Below are 21,517 nucleotides of genomic sequence, written 5' to 3'. Positions count from 1 at the left end.
CTAATTCAGTTTAAACCGCATGTTGTTACTAGAAGTATCAAAGCAACATTGTAACTATTGTGGTATGCTTGTATCATCTTTGTTACCTCAATAAAAATATTAAAAAAAAAAAAAAAAAAAAAGAATCTGGAAATCTTACACGTGAATGCCATTTCTGTTTAATTGTACTGTTATTTCTTAAAAATTTTTTTTTCTTTATATATATATATATATATATATATATATATATATATATATATATATATATATATATATATAAAACACAACAACAATAATAAATATTAATAATAATAATAATAATAATATAGGTGAAGTCACTGTGATGTTTCCAGTACTCCCTCACCTCTCCAGTCAGCAGGTAGATAATCTCCAGGGTGAGAGTTACTATCCTCTCAGTCATGTGACTCCTGTCCTTTTCCATCCTCAGCGAATCAGTGACGTATCTCATCCTCACGTGATCTCTAATAAAGACTTGCGGACCACACAGCTCAATTGTCTAGGAACAAAAAAGGAGAGTTATGGTAGACTTACCATTGTTTCATCTCTTTCTGCGAAGTACATTGGGTTCCACAGGGAAACATCGGGTGTAGAGTGGATCTTGATCCAGAGAGGCACCAACAGGCTAAGGGGGTGATTCAGAGTAGTTCGCTCTGTATTTTTTTTCGCTACGGAGCGATTAGTCGCAAACTGCGCATGCGCAATGTACGCAGTGCGCCTGCGCCAAGTAAATTAGCTCAAAAGTTTGGTAATTTACTCACGGCGTAAGTTTTTTCATCGCTGTGCTGATCATAGTGTGATTGACAGGAAGTGGGTGTTTCTGGGCGGAAACTGGCCGTTTTATGGGAGTGCGCGGAAAAACTCAGGCTCTTCGAGTTGCAAAATGCAGGAGTGGCTGGAGAAACGGGGGAGTGGTTGGGCAAACGCTGGGTGTGTTTGTGACGTCAAACCAGGAACGAAAAGGACTGAGCTGGTCGCAATGGTTGAGTAAGTCTGGAGCTACTCAGGAACTGCGGGGTAATCGTTACGAGAAAATTAGCGAAGCTTTCGTTAGCAAATCTGCTAAGCTAAGATACACTCCCAGTAGGCGTAGGCTTAGCGTGTGCAATGCTGCTAAAAGCAGCTAACGAGCGAACAACTCGGAATGACCCCCTAAAGCTTTAGGCTGTACCAGGATGCATTGTGGGGCCTTCTCTATAACCCCGCCTCCATGTACTGTGAGCTCAGTTTTGTTAACCAGTCCAATGTAGGAGCAGGCAAAAGAGAAGGCAGATGTTAGTCACATAGAACCACATTCTCACGACAGGAGAAGGGAACAGCGGCTTATGCCATAAAAACCCATAGAAGCTAGGTGCGACAGGGTGGGCGCCCTGTGGAACCCAATGTACTTCGCAGAAAGAGATTTAACAATGGTAAGTCTACCATAAATCTCCTTTTCTGCAGCAGAGTACATTGGTTTCCACAGGGAAACATCGAGTGATGTCCTAAAGCAGTTCCTCAAGGGAGGGGACGTCCTTAGCGGGTATGAGAACCCGGCATCCAAAGGAAGCATATTGGGAGGCGGAAGTATCAAAGGCATAGAACCTAATGAACGTGTTCACCGAGGACCACGCAGATGTCTTGCACAATTGTTCAGCGGACGTGCTAAGGCGCAGGCAGAGGCAGTCCTCTCCAAGTATATATGAAGAGCTTGTATCACATCCAAAGACCACTCTTATACACCAGAAGAGATAAAGGTCAGAAACCACAATCTTTTGGTTTAGGTGAAAAGAGTTCTAAGAACTGCCCGGTCACGGTGAAATATCAGGAAGGCTGGACGACAGGACAAAGCGTCTAGGTCTGCCACCCTCCTAGCAGAGGAAATAGCCAGTAGGAATAGGACCTTGACCGTGAGACATTTAAGATCCACTGACTCATGACGTTCAAATGGAGACTCTTGTAGGGTATTCAGGACAGACAGATCTCATGGAACCACAGGAGGGACATAGGGAGACTGAATCCGTAAAACACCCTGAGTGAAAGTATGAACGTCAGGAATAGATGCAATTTTCCTCTGAAACTACATTGGCAAGGCAGATATATGAACCTTGAGGGAGACCAGACGAAAGCCGAAGTCCAGGCCTTGTTGCAGAAAAAACAGAAATCTGTAAGTTCCGAATTTGTATGCATCGTATTATTAGCAGCACACCAGAAGAAGTAAGAACTCCAGACCCTGTAATATATCTGTGCAAATGCCGGTTTTCGGGCCTTTAGCATAGTTTGGATAACCGCCTCAGAGAATTCTTTAGCCCTCGGGAGTGATGCTTCAAGAGCCACACCGTCAAAGCTACTCTGGCCAGGTCCAGGTAGACACATGGGCCCTCAACGAGGAAGTCTGGGCATTGAGGAAGTAGAAGAGGACGCTCAATCAATAGACACTGCAGGTCTGAGAACCAATGCCGTCTGGGCTACGCTGGAGCAACTAGAAGTAGTATTCCTCCTCGTTTGAACTTCCGTAGTACCCTGGGCAGGACTGACACTGGAGGGAACAAATAGGGCAGCCGAAAGTTCCATGGAATTGCCAGTGCGTCCATGATCACTGCTTGAGGATCCCTTGTTCTTGATCCGAAGACTTGAACTTTGTGACTGTGTTGAGACACCATCAGGTCTACATCTGGTAGGCCCCATTTGTTCACTAGGAGTTGAAAGACTTCCTGATGAAGCCTCCACTCTCCGGCATACACGTCCTGACGACTGAAGAAATCCGCTTCCCAGTTGAGGACTCCCGGAATGAACACTGCCGCTATTGCTGGCAGATAGTGTTCCGCCCAACGAAGGATTTTTGACACTTCCATCATTGCCAAGCTGCTTTGAGTGATGTATGCCACCGTGGTGGCGTCGTCTGACAGTACTTGACAGAGGCAAGGCAAGAGACAAAGTATTGAACACTGCCCACAATTCCAGAATGTTTAAGGGGAGGAGTGATTCCTCCTGGCCCACCGACCCTGGAAAGAGTGTTGCTCCAACACCATGCCCCAGCCCCTCAGACTGGCATCCGTAGTCAGCAAGACTCAGTTGGGGATCCAAAAGGGATGGCCCCTGTTGAACTGCTGGACCTGTAGCCACCAGGTCAGCGATAGAGGAACCTCCAGAGCTAAGGAGATCATGTAAGACCTGATCCGATAAGGTAGGCAGTCAAACTTGGAAAGAATTAACCTCTGCAGAGGGCGAGAGTGAAATTGAGCGTACTCTACCATGTCGCAGGCCGACACCATCAAGCCTAGTACTTGCATCGCTGAGTATATCGAAACTCTTGGACGAGAGAGGAAGTATCTTATCCTGTCCTGAAGCTTCATGACCTTCTCTGGAGACAGAAACAGCCGTTGACTGTGTGTGTCCAGCAGTGCCCCCAGGTGCACCATGCTCAGAGCAGGGACCAGCGAGGACTTCTTCCAGTTGATGAGCCATCTGTGGGCTTGTAGGAAGTTTACAGTCAGTTGCAGATGACTGAGGAAGACATCGTAGGAGTTTGCCAGGATCAGCAGGTCGTCTAGATATGGCAGGATCCTTACTCCCTGGCGACAGAGATGAGCCGTCATCACGGTCATAACCATGGTGAAGATCCGAGGGGCCGTGGCCAGTCCAAACGGCAGAGCCTGGAAATGATAGTGAAGGTTGCCAATAGCAAACTGCAGATATTGCTGATGCAATATGGCAATAGGTATATGCAGATAAGCATGTAGTATATCCAGGGATACAATCTAATCTCCGGGTTCCATGTCCAGTACAATTGAGCGCAGTGTTTCCATACGGAACTTGGATACTCTCACAAACTTGTTCAGTGATTTGAGGTTGAGTATAGGCCGGAAAGACCCATTGTGTTTCGGAACTAAAAAAACAGGGTCGAGTATCCTCTGCCTCTCTGGGATAGAGGTACCGGCACCATCGCTCCTGTATCCAGGAGGGAACTCACAACCATTTGTAGAGCTTGCGCCTGTAACTCATCTGAAGGGATAACCGCTGTGCAGAACTAGCGAGGGTAATGCCTCTTGAAAGAGACTGCGTACCCGTGAGAGACAACTTCTCGCACCCATGCATCTGAAGTGGTGTTTAACCAGACCTGGATGAATCAAAGAAGTCGACCTCCCACCCTGGGGTCCCCCAGGGGGAGTCTTGTCCCGTCATGCAGCAGGCTTGTCTTGTTTAGAAGCAGGCTGATGGGATGCCCAGGAATGTTTAGCCTTGGGCTTTGTAGTTTTGGAAGCACGAGATTGTCTCGGGTATGTCTGACCTTTTGCTTTCCGTTGAGGCCGAAAGGAGCAAAAAGTGGTACCTTTTGCCTTCTGTGCAGAAGGAATAGTGTTAAGGAGAAAGGCAGTCTTAGCAGCCGCCAAGTCAGCCACAATTTCATTGAGGTCTTCCCCAAACAGGATGTCTCCCTTAAAAGGAAGTACCTCCAAGGTCTTTTTGGAGTACAGGTCCACCTTCCATGACCTCAACCACAGAATACGGCGAGCCAGGATGGACACAGTCGATGCCTTGGCCACCAATACACCTGCCTCAGAGGATGCCTCCTGAATGTAATAGGCAGTGGTGGTCATGTGAGACAGGTACTGTCTGGCAATGTCAAATATATCCTGAGGCAGCTCTTCTTTTAATGCCTGACCCTTGCTTCAATTCCTTTTTGCAGCCTGGGAGGCTGCTATAGTGGGTCTATGTACAGCACCTGTAAGGGACTAAATAGACTTCAGGCATCCTTCCACACGCTTATCTGCCGGTTCCTTCAGTGAAGTGACAGGCAGAGTAGACGACACCACAAGACGGGTGAATTTTCCCACTTGTTACACAACTCTGTAGGGAGAGGATAGTGAGCTACCATCCTTTTAGACAGGGAGAATTTAATTCCTGGAAAAGACCAGGGTTCTTGTCGTATGTTCACTAGATGGTCAGAAGCAATAACGTTTTAGTTACCTTCTGACGTTCAAACCTATCAGGTTTCTTAGACACTGGAGTGGAATCCTTGTCATCATCATCAGTGATTTGTAGGATCTGCTTAATGGGTGGTATTCATGTGACCGCCGGTCAGCTGACCGACAGTCACATGACCTCCTCCACGAGCCCGACGGCTCACTATCCCGATGGTCGGCATGCCGACCAACAGGGACTATTTCCACTCGTGGGTGTCCACGACACCCATAGAGTGGGAATAGAACCCGTGGCGACCGCAGGTCGCCACCGAGCCCTCAGCGTGGCGAGCGCAGCGAGCCCGCAAGGGTCTTGCTGCACTCGCCCCTCCCCGCCGGGATCCCGGCGTCGGTATGCTGCCGGGATCCCGGCGTCGGTAAGCTGACCAGCGGTCAGGAGAACGCCGGTCACCTGTACTACACCCCTGCTTAATAGCAACCACTAAGTTAGGGACATCAACCTGAGTTGTGGATTCCTCGTCAGAAGCAGCTGTATCAGTGTCTGGCGGGACAGTATACTCCCCATCCTCATCAGAAGGATCTTCTGAGAGATTACTGGATTGTGAGGAGGAAGTATCCCACTTAGATGACCCCGTGACGCGAGAGTGACTTGGGGCAGTTTTAGGTCTAACCAAGGAGTGACTCCATTGCTGCAACTGGGTAGACAAATTATCCGCCCACGGCGGATTTACCATAGGGACAATACGTGGCTGTAATTGCACAGGAGGTCTCATAGGGGGCGTAAGGTGTGTCACAAGCGTATTGAGCATAGTTGAGAACGCCGCCCAAGGTGGTTCCTGATTGGTTACAGGAGCCGCGGACTGATGGGGAGATGTATGGCACATAGTACACAGACTGTCATACGAAACTTCCCCCTCAGGCACATCCTTGGCGCATGCGCTGCATGATGCAGGAGTATCCTCGGATTTCCCGCCCTTTGTGTTAGACATTATTAGTGAATGCAACCGCAGAGCGTATTAGTACGATACAGCCGACAGAGTACAATACCTGCGAATAAATTCCCTAATATGTGACCTCCGTACACAGTACACAAACACCAGCGAATAAGTCCGGTATTATGCGACTGAGCCCGCAGTACACAACACCAGCAAATAAATCCGGTATTAGGTGACTGAGTACACAGTAGAGTACACTTTAATCTGTAAATACTGTGAAGCACTATATATGGACCCTGACGCACCTAGCCCCTTAGGGTACAGAATACAGTGATCGATATAGCTGAGGTACACTGAAAGTGAAATCCACACAGCAGAAACAGGCACACACAGTGACAATGTAGATAATTATTTTAATAATACAATAAAACTGCACTGGACTAGTATATGTATATTATATATAACAATGCACGGTCTGAGACCGGATGTATATATCAGAATACTCGTACAATATATTCTGGCACAGGTACACGTGTTCTTAACTAATCTTAATATCGACATGTAGAATACTTAAGTGCTTGTAAAACCACAGCGCTGATGTACAGGCAGCTTTACAAAGGAGACCTTGCCCTGCAGTCCTGGAGACCAGTCGCATCTATTTTAGAAAATGTCGCCCAGCGTCTCAGTCAAGGAGTGAGGGAGAGTGTGAGGCAGCTTCAGGGCGGGAACACCAGCAGTAGATGGCGCCCGGGGCCGGGGAGGGGATACAGGTCAAGTGGCAATTCCCCTATACTGGACTTCACTACCTGGTACTATGGAGTCTTATTAAAATGGATACTAGTATATCCGACCTGTACTCCTATGCCCTGGTTGATATAGTGGGGTCCCTGCCCGGTTATAGTGTCCACGCCAGCATCGCAGTCCGTCTCCCTAGACTGCGACAGTAACACGATTTAGTGGCGGGTCCCGCCTGGGGGACCCTTTTACCTCCTTCCCCGTAGCAGCCACGCGAACCAGGAGAACGTCTGCAACAGTGTGCCTAGAGCCGGAGCGTCTCAGCAGCAAGTATCCAGGAACAGGCCGCGGAAGTATGTGACGCCGCTTGGGAAGTGATGGAACTGCAGCGCTTAAGTGTCACCAGGACATACAGTGCCTACAGCCCAGTTTTGAAGAAATTTTCTGCCAGAAAAAGGAGATTTATGGTAAGAACTTACCTTTGCAAAACCTCTTTCTGCGAGGTACACTGGGTTCCATAGGGATAACATCGGGGTGTAGAGTAGGATCTTGATCCGAGGCACCAACAGGCTAAAAGCTTTGACTGTTCCCAAGATGCTCAGCGCCGCCTCCTCTATAACCCTGCCTCCATGCACAGGAGCTCAGTTTCGTTAACCAGTCCAATGCAGTAGCAGGCAAAAGAGACGACAACCGTTAGTAGCCACATACACCACATTCTCACTGCAGGAGAAGGTATCAGCGGCTAATGCCATACAAACCCAAAGAAGCTAAGTGCGTCAGGGTGGGCGCCCTGTGGAACCCAGAGTACCTCGCAGAAAGAGATTTAACAACGGTAAGTTCTTACTATAAATCTACTATTCTGCAGTGTGGTACACTGGGTTCCACAGGGATAACATCAGGGATGTCCTAAAGCAGTTCCTCATGGGAGGGGACGCACTGTAGCGGGCACAAGAACCCGGTGTCCACAGGAAGTATCCTGGGAGGCGGAAGTATCGAAGGCATAGAACCTTATGAACGTGTTCACTGAGGACCACGTAGCTGCCTTGCACAATTGTTCAAGGGTCGCACCACGGCGGCCCGCCCAAGAAGGTCCAACAGACCGAGTAGAATGGGCTTTGATGGTAGCAGGAGTTGGAAGGCCAGCCTGTACATAAGCATGTGCAATCACATTCTAATACAACTGGCCAGGGTCTGGTCATTTGCACACCAGCCACGTTTGTGAAATCCAAAAAGTACAAAAAGAGAATCAGAATTCCTAACGGAGGCTGTCCTCTTCACACAGATACGGAGAGCCCATACACATCCAAAGACCGCTCTTAGGATTACAAATCAGGAGAGATAAAGGCCGGAACCACAATCTCCTGGTTAAGGTGGAAAGATGACACCACCTTAGGTAGATAACCAGGGCGTGTCCGAAGAACCGCCCGGTCACGGTGAAAAATCAGAAAGGGAGACCTACAGGATAAGGCCCCCCAAATCAGAAACCCGTCTAGCAGAGGCAATATCCAGCAGAAATAAAACCTTAAGAGTAAGCAACTTAAGGTCCGCAGACTCAAGAGGTTCAAGCGGACACTCTTGCAAGTCCTCCAGAACCACCTACAAATCCCAAGGAGCCACAGGCGGGACATAGGGAGGTTGAATCCGCAACACACCCTGAGTGAATGTTTAACATCAGGCAGAGTCGCAATTTTTCTCTGAAACCAAACCGACAAGGCAGAAATATGAACCTTGATGGAGGCCAGACGAAGGCCCAAGTCCAGGCCCTGTTGCAGGAAGGCCAAAAGTTTGGCCGTACTAAACTTGTAAGCGTCATGATTATTAGCTGCGCACCAAGCAAAGCAAGAATTCCAGACCCTATGATAAATCCGAGCCGAAGCCGGTTTAAGGGCCTTCAACATGGTTTGAATGACCGCCACAGAAAATCCTTTGGCCCTCAGAACTGAATCTGGAAGAGCCATGCCGTCAAAGCCAGCCGGGTTAAATACTGGTATACACAAGGGCCCTGAACGAGGAGGTCTGGGCATTGCGGAAGTAGAAGGGTGCTCTCTATCGAGTGAACCTGAAGGTCGGAGAACCAATGAAGTCTGGGCCATGCTGGGCGATTAGAAGCAAGATTCCTCCTTCTTGTTTGAATTTCCGTATCACCCTGGGCAGAAGTGACACCGGAGGGAACACGTACGGCAGCCGAAAATTCCATGGAATTGCCAGTGCATCCACGAATGCTGCTTGAGGATCCCTTGTCCTTGCTCCGAAGACCGGAACCTTGTGATTGTGTCGAGACGCCATCGGGTCTACGTCTGGTAGGCCCTACTTGTCCTCTAGGAGTTGAAATACTTCTGGATGGAGGCTCCAGTCACCGGCGTGTACGTCCTGACGACTGAGGAAGTCCGCTTACCAGTTTAGGACCCCCGGAATGAACACTGCCGATATGGCTGGCAGATGGCGTTCCGCCCACTGAAGAATCTTTGACACTTCCATCATTGCCATGCAGCTTTGAGTGCCGCCTTGATGATTTATGTACGCCACCGTGGTGGTGTTGTCCGACTGTACTTGAACAGGCCTGTTCTGCATCAGATGCTGGGCCAAGATCAGAGCATTGAACACCGCCCGCAATTCCAGAATGTTTATCGGGAGGAGAGACTCCTCCTTGGTCCACCGACCCTGAAGGTAGTGTTGCTCCAACACCGTGCCCCAACCCCTCAGACTGGCATCCGTCGTCAGAAGGACCCAGTTGGAGATCCAGAAGGGACGACCCCTTCTCAATCGATGGTCCAGGAGCCACCAGCTCAGTGGCCGACGAACCTCCGGTGACAATGAGATCATGGGAGACCTGATCCGGTGAGGCAGGCCGTCCCACTTGGCAAGAATCAATCTCTGCAGATGGCGGGAATGAAATTGAGCGTACTCCACCATAGAAAGTCGACACCATGAGGCCTAGTACTTGCATCGCCGAGTGAATAGACACTCGTGGTCGAGAGAGGAAGTAACGAATTCTGTCCTGAAGGTTCAGGACCTTCTCCTGAGACAAGAGCAACCTCTGGTTGTGAGTGTCCAACAATGCCCCCAGGTGCACCATGCTCTGAGCAGGGACCAGGAAAGATTTCTTCCAGTTGATGAGCCAACCGTGGGCTTTCAGAAACTGGACCGTCAGATCCAGATGACCGAGGAGAATTTCTGGGGAATTCGCCAGGATCAGCAGGTCGTCCAGATAGGGTAGGATCCTGACACCCTGACGGCGGCGTAAAGCCGTCATTACCGCCATAACCTTCGTGAAGACTCATGGAGCCGTGGTCAAACCAAAAGGTAAAGCCCAAAATTGATAATGGAGGTTGCCAATAGCAAACCGCAGGTACTGCTGATGCGACATGGCAATCAGAATATAGGTAAGATCCTGAGGTAAACGGGGTAAGCATCCTGTATGTCCAGGGAGACCATATAGTCCCCATGCTTCAAAGCCAGAACAATAGAGCGAAGAGTTTCCATACTAAACATGGAGACTCTCACAAATTTGTTCAAGGACTTGAGGGTGAGAATGGGCCGGGAGGAACTATTTGGTTTTGGGACTAGGAACAGCGGTGAATAGTACCCCTTGCCCCTCTGAGCCAGAGGCACCTGTACTACCACTCCTGTGTCTAGGAGGAATTGTACCACCAAATAAAGAGTTTTTGCCTTCACCTGATCCGAAGGGATATCCGTCAGGCAAAATCGATTAGGGGGACGATTCTTGAAGGATGTGGTGTATCCGAGAGTGACGACTTTCCGTAACAAGGTGTCGGAAGTGGTCTTCAACCATTCCTGGGTAAACCTTAGAAGTCGGTCTCCCACCCTGGGATCCCCCCAGGGTGAGGGCTATTCCATCATGCAGTAGGCTTGTCTGATTTGGAAGCAGGGTGATGGGCAGCTCAGGCACGTTTAGGTTTGGGCTTAGTGGTTTTGGAAGTGCAAGCCTGTTTCGAGTACGCCTGACTCTATGCTTTACCTGGAGGACGAAAGGATCAAAAAGAAGTACTCTTAACCTTTGGGACCGAAGGAGCAGTACTGGGAAGACACGCCGTCTTAGCAGAAGCTACGTCAGCTACAATCTTGTTGAGAGCCTCACCAAAAAGAATGTCTCCCTTAAAAGGGAGCACCTCCAGGGTTTTCTTAAGAGTCCAGATCCACAGACCAGGACCGTAACCAGAGAATCCGACGAGCCAAAATGGACATAGTAGAAGCCTTGGCCGCCAGAATACCGGCATCAGAAGCCGCCTCCTTAATGTAATGAGATGCTGTGACAATATACGAGAGACATTGTCTAGCATTATCAGAAAAAGTGGACAGCAGCTCTGCTTCCACCTCCTCAGCCCATGCTTCAATAGCTTCTGCAGCCCAAGTAGCTGCAATAGTGGGTCGATGCACAGCTCCTGCAATGGTGTAAATAGCTTTTAAGCAACACTCCACACGCTTGTCCGTCGGTTCTTTGAGAGAGGTGACGGTAGTTACAGGCAGAGCAGAGGACACCACCAGACGCGCCACTTGCGAATCCATTGGCGGCGGTGTTTCCCAATTCTTACTTAGCTCCGCAGCGAGGGGATAGTGAGTCAGCATCTTCTTGTGGAGGTGTGAATTTCTTTCCTGGATTTTCCCAGGATTCCTGACGTATGTCAACTAAGTGGTCAGAATGAGGTAAAACTTGTTTAATAACCTTCTGACATTTAAATCTGGTTTCTTAGAGGCAACAAAAAGTTCTGGGTCATCATCAATATGAAGAATCAGCCTGACCGACTCCAATAGGTCAGGAACATCCACCTGTGAAACAGATTCCCCATCAGAAACATCTGGATCAGTGTCTGAGGGGTCAGTATATACGCCGTCTTCATCAGACGAAGTGTCTGGAATATTGGTGGATTGTGATGGCCCGTTTAGAGGACCCCTTGGTTTTAGGCGGGCGAGGGTTAGATTTTTGTTTGTTCAGTGAGTGGTTCAATTGCTGTAACTGAGTGGACAGAAGATCTGTAGTAGAGAAAGTAGCCCAAGGTGGGTCATTATGGACCCCCCCGTTGCTACGGCCCTACTGGGGGGTAGTGAACCCACCAGAACCTGAACCCTCTGCTGCTATGTTTTCCTGCAGCGTCACCACCACGTATTGTGGGATCAGCCACAGCACCGTCACCCCTTGAGGTTGACATATCTGAAAGGGTAAACACGGGCAACACAGTACAATACCTTAACAAGAACACCCTGTACAGTGTGAAATCACAAACCAAGGATTCAAGAGGCATACAGTGACTGAAAAATCACAGATAAAAATACACAATAAGTATATCCTGTGAAACATCTATATCAAATAATAACCCTGACGCACTTAGCCCACCTCAGTGTACAGAATATAGGGATAGCAATCTGAGTGAGATACACGGAGTAGAGATCACCCAGCAGCTATATGCACACACACACAGTCACATGTACAATGCAGAAATTATGACAAACAATAAAACTGCACTGGACTAGCAATACTAAGTAATACTAAGTAAAGTTATACAGACTAATAGATATAACAATGCACAGTAAAGACTGGATGTATATCACAGGGTACTTGTACTACATAACCCTGAAATAATGCACCGTTTCTTAACGAACACTATCAACAGACATGAAGAATACTTAAGTGTCCTGTAAATACACAGCGCTGGCTGATGATACTGGCGGCTTTACAGAGGAGGCTTTGCCCATACAGTCCCAGGATCAGCTCAGCATGTGAAGATGGCGCCCAAACGCTGAGAGAGAGAGAGAGAGAGATGCAGCTCCAGGGCGGGAACATTTACTCTAAATGGCGCCCTGGAGTTGGGGCTAAAGGTCAGAGCCTTATCCCCTTGCTGGACTTCACCACCGTTTACTGTGGGCCATATGAAAACGTTTTTTAGTAAAACCAACCTGTGCCCCTGCCCTGGTGGTCTAGTGAGGTCCCTGTACTGACACAGTGTCCACGCAAGCGCGTGCGGCCTGCCTCCTAATGGCCGTGCCAGATCGCGATTTCCTGCCTGGGGGACCCTCTTACTTCCTCCCTGAATGCGGCCACGCGATCCCAGAGAGCTGCAGCTGGTGTGTGTGCCTGAAGTAGAGAACTTGAGCCTCCGCTGTAAGTACCCAGCAACCAGGACACGGGAGTATACAGCGCCACTGCAGCAGGAGATGTCAGAATGACATCTAGCACGGACAGTGCCTCTGCTGCAGCCCTTGAAGTCTTCAATCTTCACTTTTAAAAGCTCTTTTCAGGGCTGCTGGAGCAGCCCTTCCTGTTAGCTGCCTGCACTGCAGGCACCAGCTTACAAACTGAGCTCCAGGGCACGGAGGCGGGGTTATAGAGGAGGCAGCTCTGAGCATCTTGGGAACAGTCAAAGCTTTTAGCCTGTTGTTGCCTCGGATCAAGATCCTACTCTACACCCCGATGTTATCCCTGTGGAACCCAGTGTACCCCGCTGCAGAAAAAACTTTTCAGGGCTGCCCAGTACAGCCCTCCTGTTAGTGACTGCTTCTGCAGGCACCAACTCAAAACTGAGCTCACAGTGCCTGGAGGCAGGGTTATAGAGGAGGCCCCACAATGCATCCTGGGAAAGCCTAAAAGCTTTAGCCTGTTGGTGCCTCTCTAGATCAACATGATCTACTCTACACCCAATGTATTCCCTGTGGAAACCAATGTACCCTGCTGCAGAAATAGTTATTATAATAAACATCACAGAGTACATGTAATATATGCAGATATGTATCACTGAGTTATCATTACATTCTCCTCTGTTCCCTGAGACAAACAGTCCTGGTCAGTGTCTCTACCATCTGCTATTATGTCTACTCAGTGACAGATACACAATAATATACCTGGGCACACATTATACAGCCTCATGTCCAGCACATATACCCCCAATACCCACAGTCACTGCCCAGCATTACACCTCATACATACACACCTGGGCACACATTACACAGCCTCATGCCCAGCACATATACATACCCCCATACCCACAGCCCAGCATTACACCTCATACATACACACCTGGGCACACATTATACAGCCTCATGTCCAGCACATATACCCCTCATACCCACAGTCACTGCCCAGCATTACACCCTCATACATACACACCTGGGCACACATTATACAGCCTCATGTCCAGCACATATACCCCCATACCCACAGTCACTGCCCAGCATTACACCTCATACATACACACCTGGGCACACGTTATACAGCCTCATGCCCAGCACATATACATACCCCCATACCCACAGTCACTGCCCAGCATTACACATCATACATACACACCTGGGCCACACATTATACAGCCTCATGTCCAGCACATATACCCCCATACCTACAGTCACTGCCCAGCATTACACATCATACATACACACCTGGGCACACATTATACAGCCTCATGCCCAGCACATATACCCCCCATACCCACAGTCACTGCCCAGCATTACACCTCATACATACACACCTGGGCACACATTATACAGCCTCATGCCCACCACATATACCCCCCATACCCACAGTCACTGCCCAGCATTACACCCTCATACATACACACCTGGGCACACATTATACAGCCTCATGTCCAGCACATATACCCCTCATACCCACAGTCACTGCCCAGCATTACACCTCATACATACACACCTGGGCACACATTATACAGCCTCATGTCCAGCACATATACCCCCATACCCACAGTCACTGCCCAGCATTACACCTCATACATACACACCTGGGCACACATTATACAGCCTCATGTCCAGCACATATACCCCCATACCCACAGTCACTGCCCAGCATTACACCTCATACATACACACCTGGGCACACCTTATACAGCCTCATGCCCAGCACATATACCCTCATACCCACAGTCACTGCCCAGCATTACACATCATACATACACACCTGGGCACACGTTATACAGCCTCATGCCCAGCACATATACCCCCATACCCACTGTCACTGCCCAGCATTACACCTCATACATACACACCTGGGCACACATTATACAGTCTCATGTCCAGCACATATACCCCCATACCCACTGTCACTGCCCAGCATTACACCTCATACATACACACCTGGGCACACATTATACAGCCTCATGCCCAGCACATATACCCCCCATACCCACAGTCACTGCCCAGCATTACACCTCATACATACACACCTGGGCACACATTATACAGCCTCATGTCCAGCACATTTACCCCCATACCCACAGTCACTGCCCAGCATTACACCCTCATACATACACACCTGGGCACATATTATACAGCCTCATGTCCAGCACATATACCCCCCATACCCACAGTCACTGCCCAGCATTACAACTCATACATACACACCTGGGCACACATTATACAGCCTCATGTCCAGCACATTTACCCCCATACCCACAGTCACTGCCCAGCATTACAACTCATACAGACACACCTGGGCACACATTATACAGCCTCATGTCCAGCACATATACCTCCCATACCCACAGTCACTGCCAAGCATTACACCTCATACATACAAACCTGGGCACACATTATACAGCCTCATGTCCAGCACATATACCCCCATACCCACAGTCACTGCCCAGCATTACACCTCATACATACACACCTGGGCACACATTATACAGCCTCATGTCCAGCACATATACCCCCATACCCACAGTCACTGCCCAGCATTACACCTCATACATACACACCTGGGCACACATTATACAGCCTCATGCCCAGCACATATACCCCCCATACCCACAGTCACTGCCCAGCATTACACCTCATACATACACACCTGGGCACACATTATACAGCCTCATGTCCAGCACATTTACCCCCATACCCACAGTCACTGCCCAGCATTACACCTCAAACATACACACCTGGGCACACATTATACAGCCTCATGCCCAGCACATATACCCCCATACCCACAGTCACTGCCCAGCATTACACCTCATACATAATAATAATTACATTATTATTATTATTAATAATAATAATATTAGTATTAGTGATAACAGTAATAATAAAGCTCAGGTTATTACCGGTAACAAATCTGGCACAAACAGGAAATACACAGCAGCGGGGGAGCATAGAATTGATGTCAGGAGAGCAGAGTTTAAACCACAGGAAATGTCCGAAGTTCTTCTAGTAACTTCACCAACACTACTAGGAACATATTGCAGCCGGACTGGTATCCGGGAAAATGGCCGCTGACCCCTGCAGTAAGGACATGTATTGTATATGTTAATATACTGTGTTACTAGCTACTACAGATCTCATAGTGTGGCTGATTCTCATTAGAAAGATACCTACAGTACATCTGAATAGGAGCGGCCGCCTTTTTCTTTACTAGTGCTGCAGACTGTTGTCCTCGGTCACGTATACACTGAAAATGCGGCGGCCATCTTGGTGTGGTTCGCAGATAACATTTCATTGTGGGACCCTATGTATTTCCTGGTGGAGAGGAGGGTGTTTCTGGGGGAGGAAGAGAGGTCTGAACTGGTGATGTACATCCATTGTGAGTGTGAGTGATCCTCTGAGTGTGAGTGTGGGATCTGATTTTGGCTGTTATCCTATCTCACCAGGTACATGTCCTCCCCCCCCCGGTCACTGGCACTGGTATCTGTACCACTTGCACACTGCAGAGTAGGGGGGTGCAGTTCAGGAGGTGACCTGGAGCAGCAGCTGAGCTGGTAAGGATAGACATGGGTGTCTATTCATGAAGCAGTGAAAAGTGTGTAGCAGTTGCCCATGGTAACCAATCAGCATAGAAGTAACATTTATAATTTCCATACTTTACAATTGTACGGAGCAGTTGATAGGTTGCCATGGGCAACTTCTCCACAGGTTCACTGCTTCATAAATAGAATCTATGGTAACTAACTAACCCAAAATCCTTGCACGTGTGCAGTACCGTACCCTTTCTCTGACGTCCTAGTGGATGCTGGGAACTCTGTAAGGACCATGGGGAATAGCGGCTCCGCAGGAGACTGGGCATAACTAAAGAAAGCTTTAGGACTACCTGGTGTGCACTGGCTCCTCCCACTATGACCCTCCTCCAGACCTCAGTTAGAATTTTGTGCCCGGCTGAGCTGGATGCACACTAGGGGCTCTCCTGAGCTCCTAGAAAAAGAAAGTATATTTTAGGTTTTTTATTTTCAGTGAGATTTGCTGGCAACAGACTCACTGCTACGAGGGACTTAGGAGAGAGAAGCGAACCTACCTGCTTGCAGCTAGCTTGGGCTTCTTAGGCTACTGGACACCATTAGCTCCAGAGGGATCGAACACTGGGCCCGTCCATGATCGTCCGGTCCCGGAGCCACGCCGCCGTCCCCCTTGCAGAGCCAGAAGCAAGAAGATCTTCCTCAAAATCGGCGGCTGAAGACTCCTGTCTTCATTAAGGTAGCGCACAGCACTGCAGCTGTGCGCCATTGCTCCCTGTGCACACCACACACTCCGGTCACTATGGGTGCAGGGCGCTGGGGGGGGGGGGCGCCCTGGGCAGTAATTTGAGGACCTTACAGGTGGCAAACACACATAATATAGCCTACTAGGCTATATATGTGTAAAATACCCCTGCCACATTAATTTAATAAAAGCGGGAGAAGTCCGCCGAAAAAGGGGCGGAGCTATCTCCCTCAGCACACTGGCGCCATTTTCTTCACAGTGCAGCTGGAAGACAGCTCCCCAGGCTCTCCCCTATAGTTTTCAGGCTCAAACGGTTAAAAAGAGAGGGGGGGCACTAAATTTAGGCGAAAAATTGTGTATTATAGCAGCTATAAGGGAAAAATCACTGCAGGGTAGTGTGAATCCCTGCATTATATAGCGCTCTGGTGTGTGCTGGCATACTCTCTCTCTGTCTCCCCAAAGGACTTTGTGGGGTCCTGTCCTCAGTCAGAGCATTCCCTGTGTGTGTGCGGTGTGTCGGTACGGCTGTGTCGACATGTTTGATGAGGAAGGTTACGTGGAGGCGGAGCAGATGCCGATAAATGTGATGTCGCCCCCTGTGGGGCCGACACCAGAGTGGATGGATAGGTGGAAGGTATTAACCGACAGTGTCAACTCCTTACATAAAAGGCTGGATGACGTAACAGCTGTGGGACAGCCGGCTTCTCAGCCCGTGCCTGCCCAGGCGTCTCAAAGGCCATCAGGGGCTCAAAAACGCCCGCTACCTCAGATGGCAGACACAGATGTCGACACGGAGTCTGACTCCAGTGTCGACGAGGTTGAGACATATACACAATCCACTAGAACATCCGTTACATGATCTCGGCAATAAAAAATGTGTTACACATTTCTGAAATTAACCCAAGTACACTAAAAAGGGGTTTTATGTGTGGGGAGAAAAAGCAGCCAGTGTTTTGTTCCCCCATCAGATGAGTGAATGAAGTGTGTGAAGAAGCGTGGGTTCCCCCGATAAGAAACTGGTAATTTCTAAAAAGTTACTGATGGCGTACCCTTTCCCGCCAGAGGATAGGTCACGTGGGGAGATATCCCCTAGGGTGGATAAGGCCTTACACGTTTGTCAAAAAAGGTGGCACTGCCGTCTCAGGATACGGCCACCTTGAACGAGCCTGCTGATAAAAAGCAGGAGGCTATCCTGAAGTCTGTATATACACACTCAGGTATAATACTGAGACCTGCAATTACCTCAGCATGGAGGTGTAGTGCTGCTGCAGCAGCAGCGTGGTCTGTTACCCTGTTAGACAGGGATACTATTTTGCTAACCATAGAGCATATTAAAGACGTCGTCTTATATATGAGGGATGCACAGAGGGATATTTGCCGGCTGGCATCCAGAATTAATGCAATGTCCATTCTGCCAGGAGGGTATTAGGGACCCGGCAGTGGACAGGTGATGCTGATTTTAAAAGGCACATGGAGATTCTGCCTTATAAGGGTGAGGAATTGTTTGGGGATGGTCTCTGGGACCTCGTATCCACAGCAACAGCTGGGAAGAATTTTTTTTTTACCTCAGATTCCCTCACAGCCTAAGAAAGCACCGTATTATCAGGTACAGTCCTTTCGGCTTCAGAAAAGCAAGCGGGTCAAAGGCGCTTCCTTTCTGCACAGAGACAAGGGAAGAGGGAAAAAGCTACACCAGACAGCCAGTTCCCAGGATAAAAAATCTTCCCCCGCTTCCTCTGAGTCCACCGCATGACGCTGGGGCTCCACAGGTGGAGCCAGGTGCGGTGGGGGCGCGTCTCGGGAACTTCAGCGACCAGTGGGCTCGCTCACAGGTGGATCCCTGGGTTCTGCAAGTAGTATCACAGGGATACAAGCTGGAGTTCGAGGCGACTCCCCCTCGCCGTTACCTCAAATCAGCCTTGCCTGCTGCCCTCGGAGAAAGGGAGGTAGTACTGGCGGCAATTCACAAGCTGTACTTCCAGCAGGTGATAATCAAGGTATCCCTCCTTCAACAAGGCCGGGGTTACTATTCCACAATGTTTGTGGTACCGAAACCAGACGGTTCGGTGAGACCCATTCTAAAATTGAAATCCTTGAACACTTATATACGAAGGTTCAAGTTCAAAATGGAATCGCTCAGGGCGGTTATTGCAAGCCTGGACGAAGGGGATTACAGGGTATCACTGGACATCAAGGATGCTTACCTGCATGTCCCCATTTACCCTCCTCACCAGGAGTACCTCAAAATTGTGAAACAGGACTGTCATTACCAATACCCGGCACCGAGGGTATTTACCAAGGTAATGGCCAAAATGATGATACTCCTTCGAAAAAAGGGAGTTATAATTATCCCGTACTTGGACGATCTCCTTATAAAGGCGAGGTCCAGGGAGCAGTTGTTGGTCGGAGTAGCACTATTTCGGGAAGTGCTACAACAGCACGGCTGGATTCTGAATATTCCAAAGTCGCAGCTGGTTCCTACGACGCGTCTACTGTTCCTGGGTATGGTTCTGGACACAGAGACCTCCTAAAACAAATACAGGTGTCGGTGCATCAATGCACGCGAGTCCTGGGAAAGATGGTAGCTTCTTACGAAGAAATTCCATTCGGCAGGTTCCATGCAAGGATCTTCCAGTGGGATCTGTTGGACAAGTGGTCCGGGTCGCATCGTCAGATGCATCGGCTGATAACCCTGTCTCCAAGGGCCAGGGTGTCGCTGTTGTGGTGGCTGCAGATTCGGCATACAGGACGGGGTCCTGGTGACCACGGATGTCAGCCTTCGAGGCTGGGGGGCAGTCACACAGGGAAGAAACTTCCAAGGACAATGGTCGAGTCAAGAGACTTCCCTACACATAAATATTCTGGAACTAAGGGCCATTTACAATGCCCTAAGTCAGGCAAGACCCCTGCTTCAACAACAGCCGGTGCTGATCCAGTCAGACAACATCACGGCGGTCGCCCATGTAAACCGACAGGGCGGCACAAGAAGCAGGATGGCGATGGCAGAAGCCACAAGGATTCTCCGTTGGGCAGAGAATCACGTGTTAGCACTGTCAGCAGTGTTCATTCCGGGAGTGGACAACTGGGAAGCAGACTTCCTCAGCAGGCACGACCTCCACCCGGGAGAGTGGGGACTTCATCCAGAAGTCTTCAAAATGATTGTACACCAGTGGGAAAGGCCACAGGTGGACATGATGGCGTCCCGCCTCAACAAAAAGCTAAAAAGATATTGCGCCAGGTCAAGGGACCCTCAGGCGTTAGCTGTGGACGCTCTGGTAACACCGTGGGTGTACCAGTCGGTGTATGTGTTCCCCCCTCTGCCTCTCATACCCAAGGTACTGAGAATAATAAGAAAGAGAGGAGTAAGAACTATACTCGTGGTTCCGGATTGGCCAAGAAGATCTTGGTACCCAGAACTTCAAGAAATGATCTCAGAGGACCCATGGCCTCTGCCGCTCAGACAGGACCTGCTGCAGCAGGGACCCTGCCTGTTCCAAGACTTACCACGGCTGCGTTTGACGGCATGGCGGTTGAACACCGGATCCTAAAGGAAAAAGGCATTACGGAGAAAGTCATTCCTACGCTGATTAAGGCGAGGAAAGATGTGACCGCAAAACATTATCACCGTATTTGGCGAAAATATGTTGCTTGGTGTGAGGCCAGAAAGGCCCCAACGGAGGAATTTCAACTGGGTCGATTTCTGCACTTCCTACAGTCAGGAGTGACTATGGGCCTAAAATTGGGTTCCATTAAGGTCCAGATTTCGGCTCTGTCCATTTTCTTCCAAAAAAAACTGGCTTCACTGCTTGAAGTTCAGACTTTTGTTAAGGGAGTGCTGCATATTCAGCCCCCGTTTGTGCCTCCAGTGGCACCGTGGGATCTCAACGTGGTGTTGGATTTCCTGAAGTCGCATTGGTTTGAGCCACTTAAAACCGTGGAGCTAAAATACCTCACGTGGAAAGTGGTCATGCTGTTGGCCTTGGCGTCGGCCAGGCGTGTATCAGAATTGGCGTCTTTGTCATGCAAAAGCCCTTATCTGATTTTTCATATGGCTAGGGCGGAATTGAGGACGCGTTCCCAATTCCTTCCTAAGGTGGTATCAGCTTTTCATGTGAACCAACCTATTGTGGTGCCTGCGGCTACTCGGGACTTGGAGGACTCCAAGTTGCTGGACGTAGTCAGGGCCCTGAAAATATATGTTTCCAGGACGGCTGGAGTCAGAAAAACTGACTCGCTATTTATCCTGTATGCACCCAACAAGCTGGGTGCTCCTGCTTCTAAGCAGACTATTGCTCGCTGGATCTGTAGCACGATTCAACTTGCACATTCTGCGGCTGGACTGCCGCATCCTAAATCTGTAAAAGCCCATTCCACGAGGAAAGTGGGCTCTTCTTGGGCGGCTGACCGAGGGGTCTCGGCTTTACAACTTTGCCGAGCTGCTACTTTGTCGGGTTCAAACACTTTTGCAAGATTCTACAAGTTTGATACCCTGGCTAAGGAGGACCTTGAGTTTGCTCATTT

General features: G+C 49.3%; 1 protein-coding gene across 2 annotated transcripts in view; it reads right to left on the bottom strand.

The window, feature by feature from the left end:
- Window positions 1–16,182, bottom strand: part of LOC135057062 (oocyte zinc finger protein XlCOF7.1-like) — a 50,043-nt gene extending 33,861 nt beyond the window's left edge. For both annotated transcript variants that reach the window (XM_063962954.1, XM_063962955.1), the window contains exons 1-3: window positions 15,902–16,182; window positions 15,631–15,805; window positions 344–496 (exon numbers count right to left, since the gene is read on the bottom strand). In XM_063962954.1, coding sequence (XP_063819024.1) covers window positions 344–448 — 105 coding nt within the window. In that variant the 5' untranslated portion in view covers window positions 449–496; window positions 15,631–15,805; window positions 15,902–16,182. The remainder of the gene's footprint in view (window positions 1–343; window positions 497–15,630; window positions 15,806–15,901) is intronic.
- Window positions 16,183–21,517: the final 5,335 nt, after the last annotated feature.

The sequence above is a fragment of the Pseudophryne corroboree genome, chromosome 3 (assembly GCF_028390025.1).
Source record: "Pseudophryne corroboree isolate aPseCor3 chromosome 3, aPseCor3.hap2, whole genome shotgun sequence".
NCBI classification, from domain to species: domain Eukaryota; kingdom Metazoa; phylum Chordata; class Amphibia; order Anura; family Myobatrachidae; genus Pseudophryne; species Pseudophryne corroboree.
Note: the sequence above shows the minus strand (reverse complement) of the source record. Positions and strands in the feature narration are given on the sequence as shown.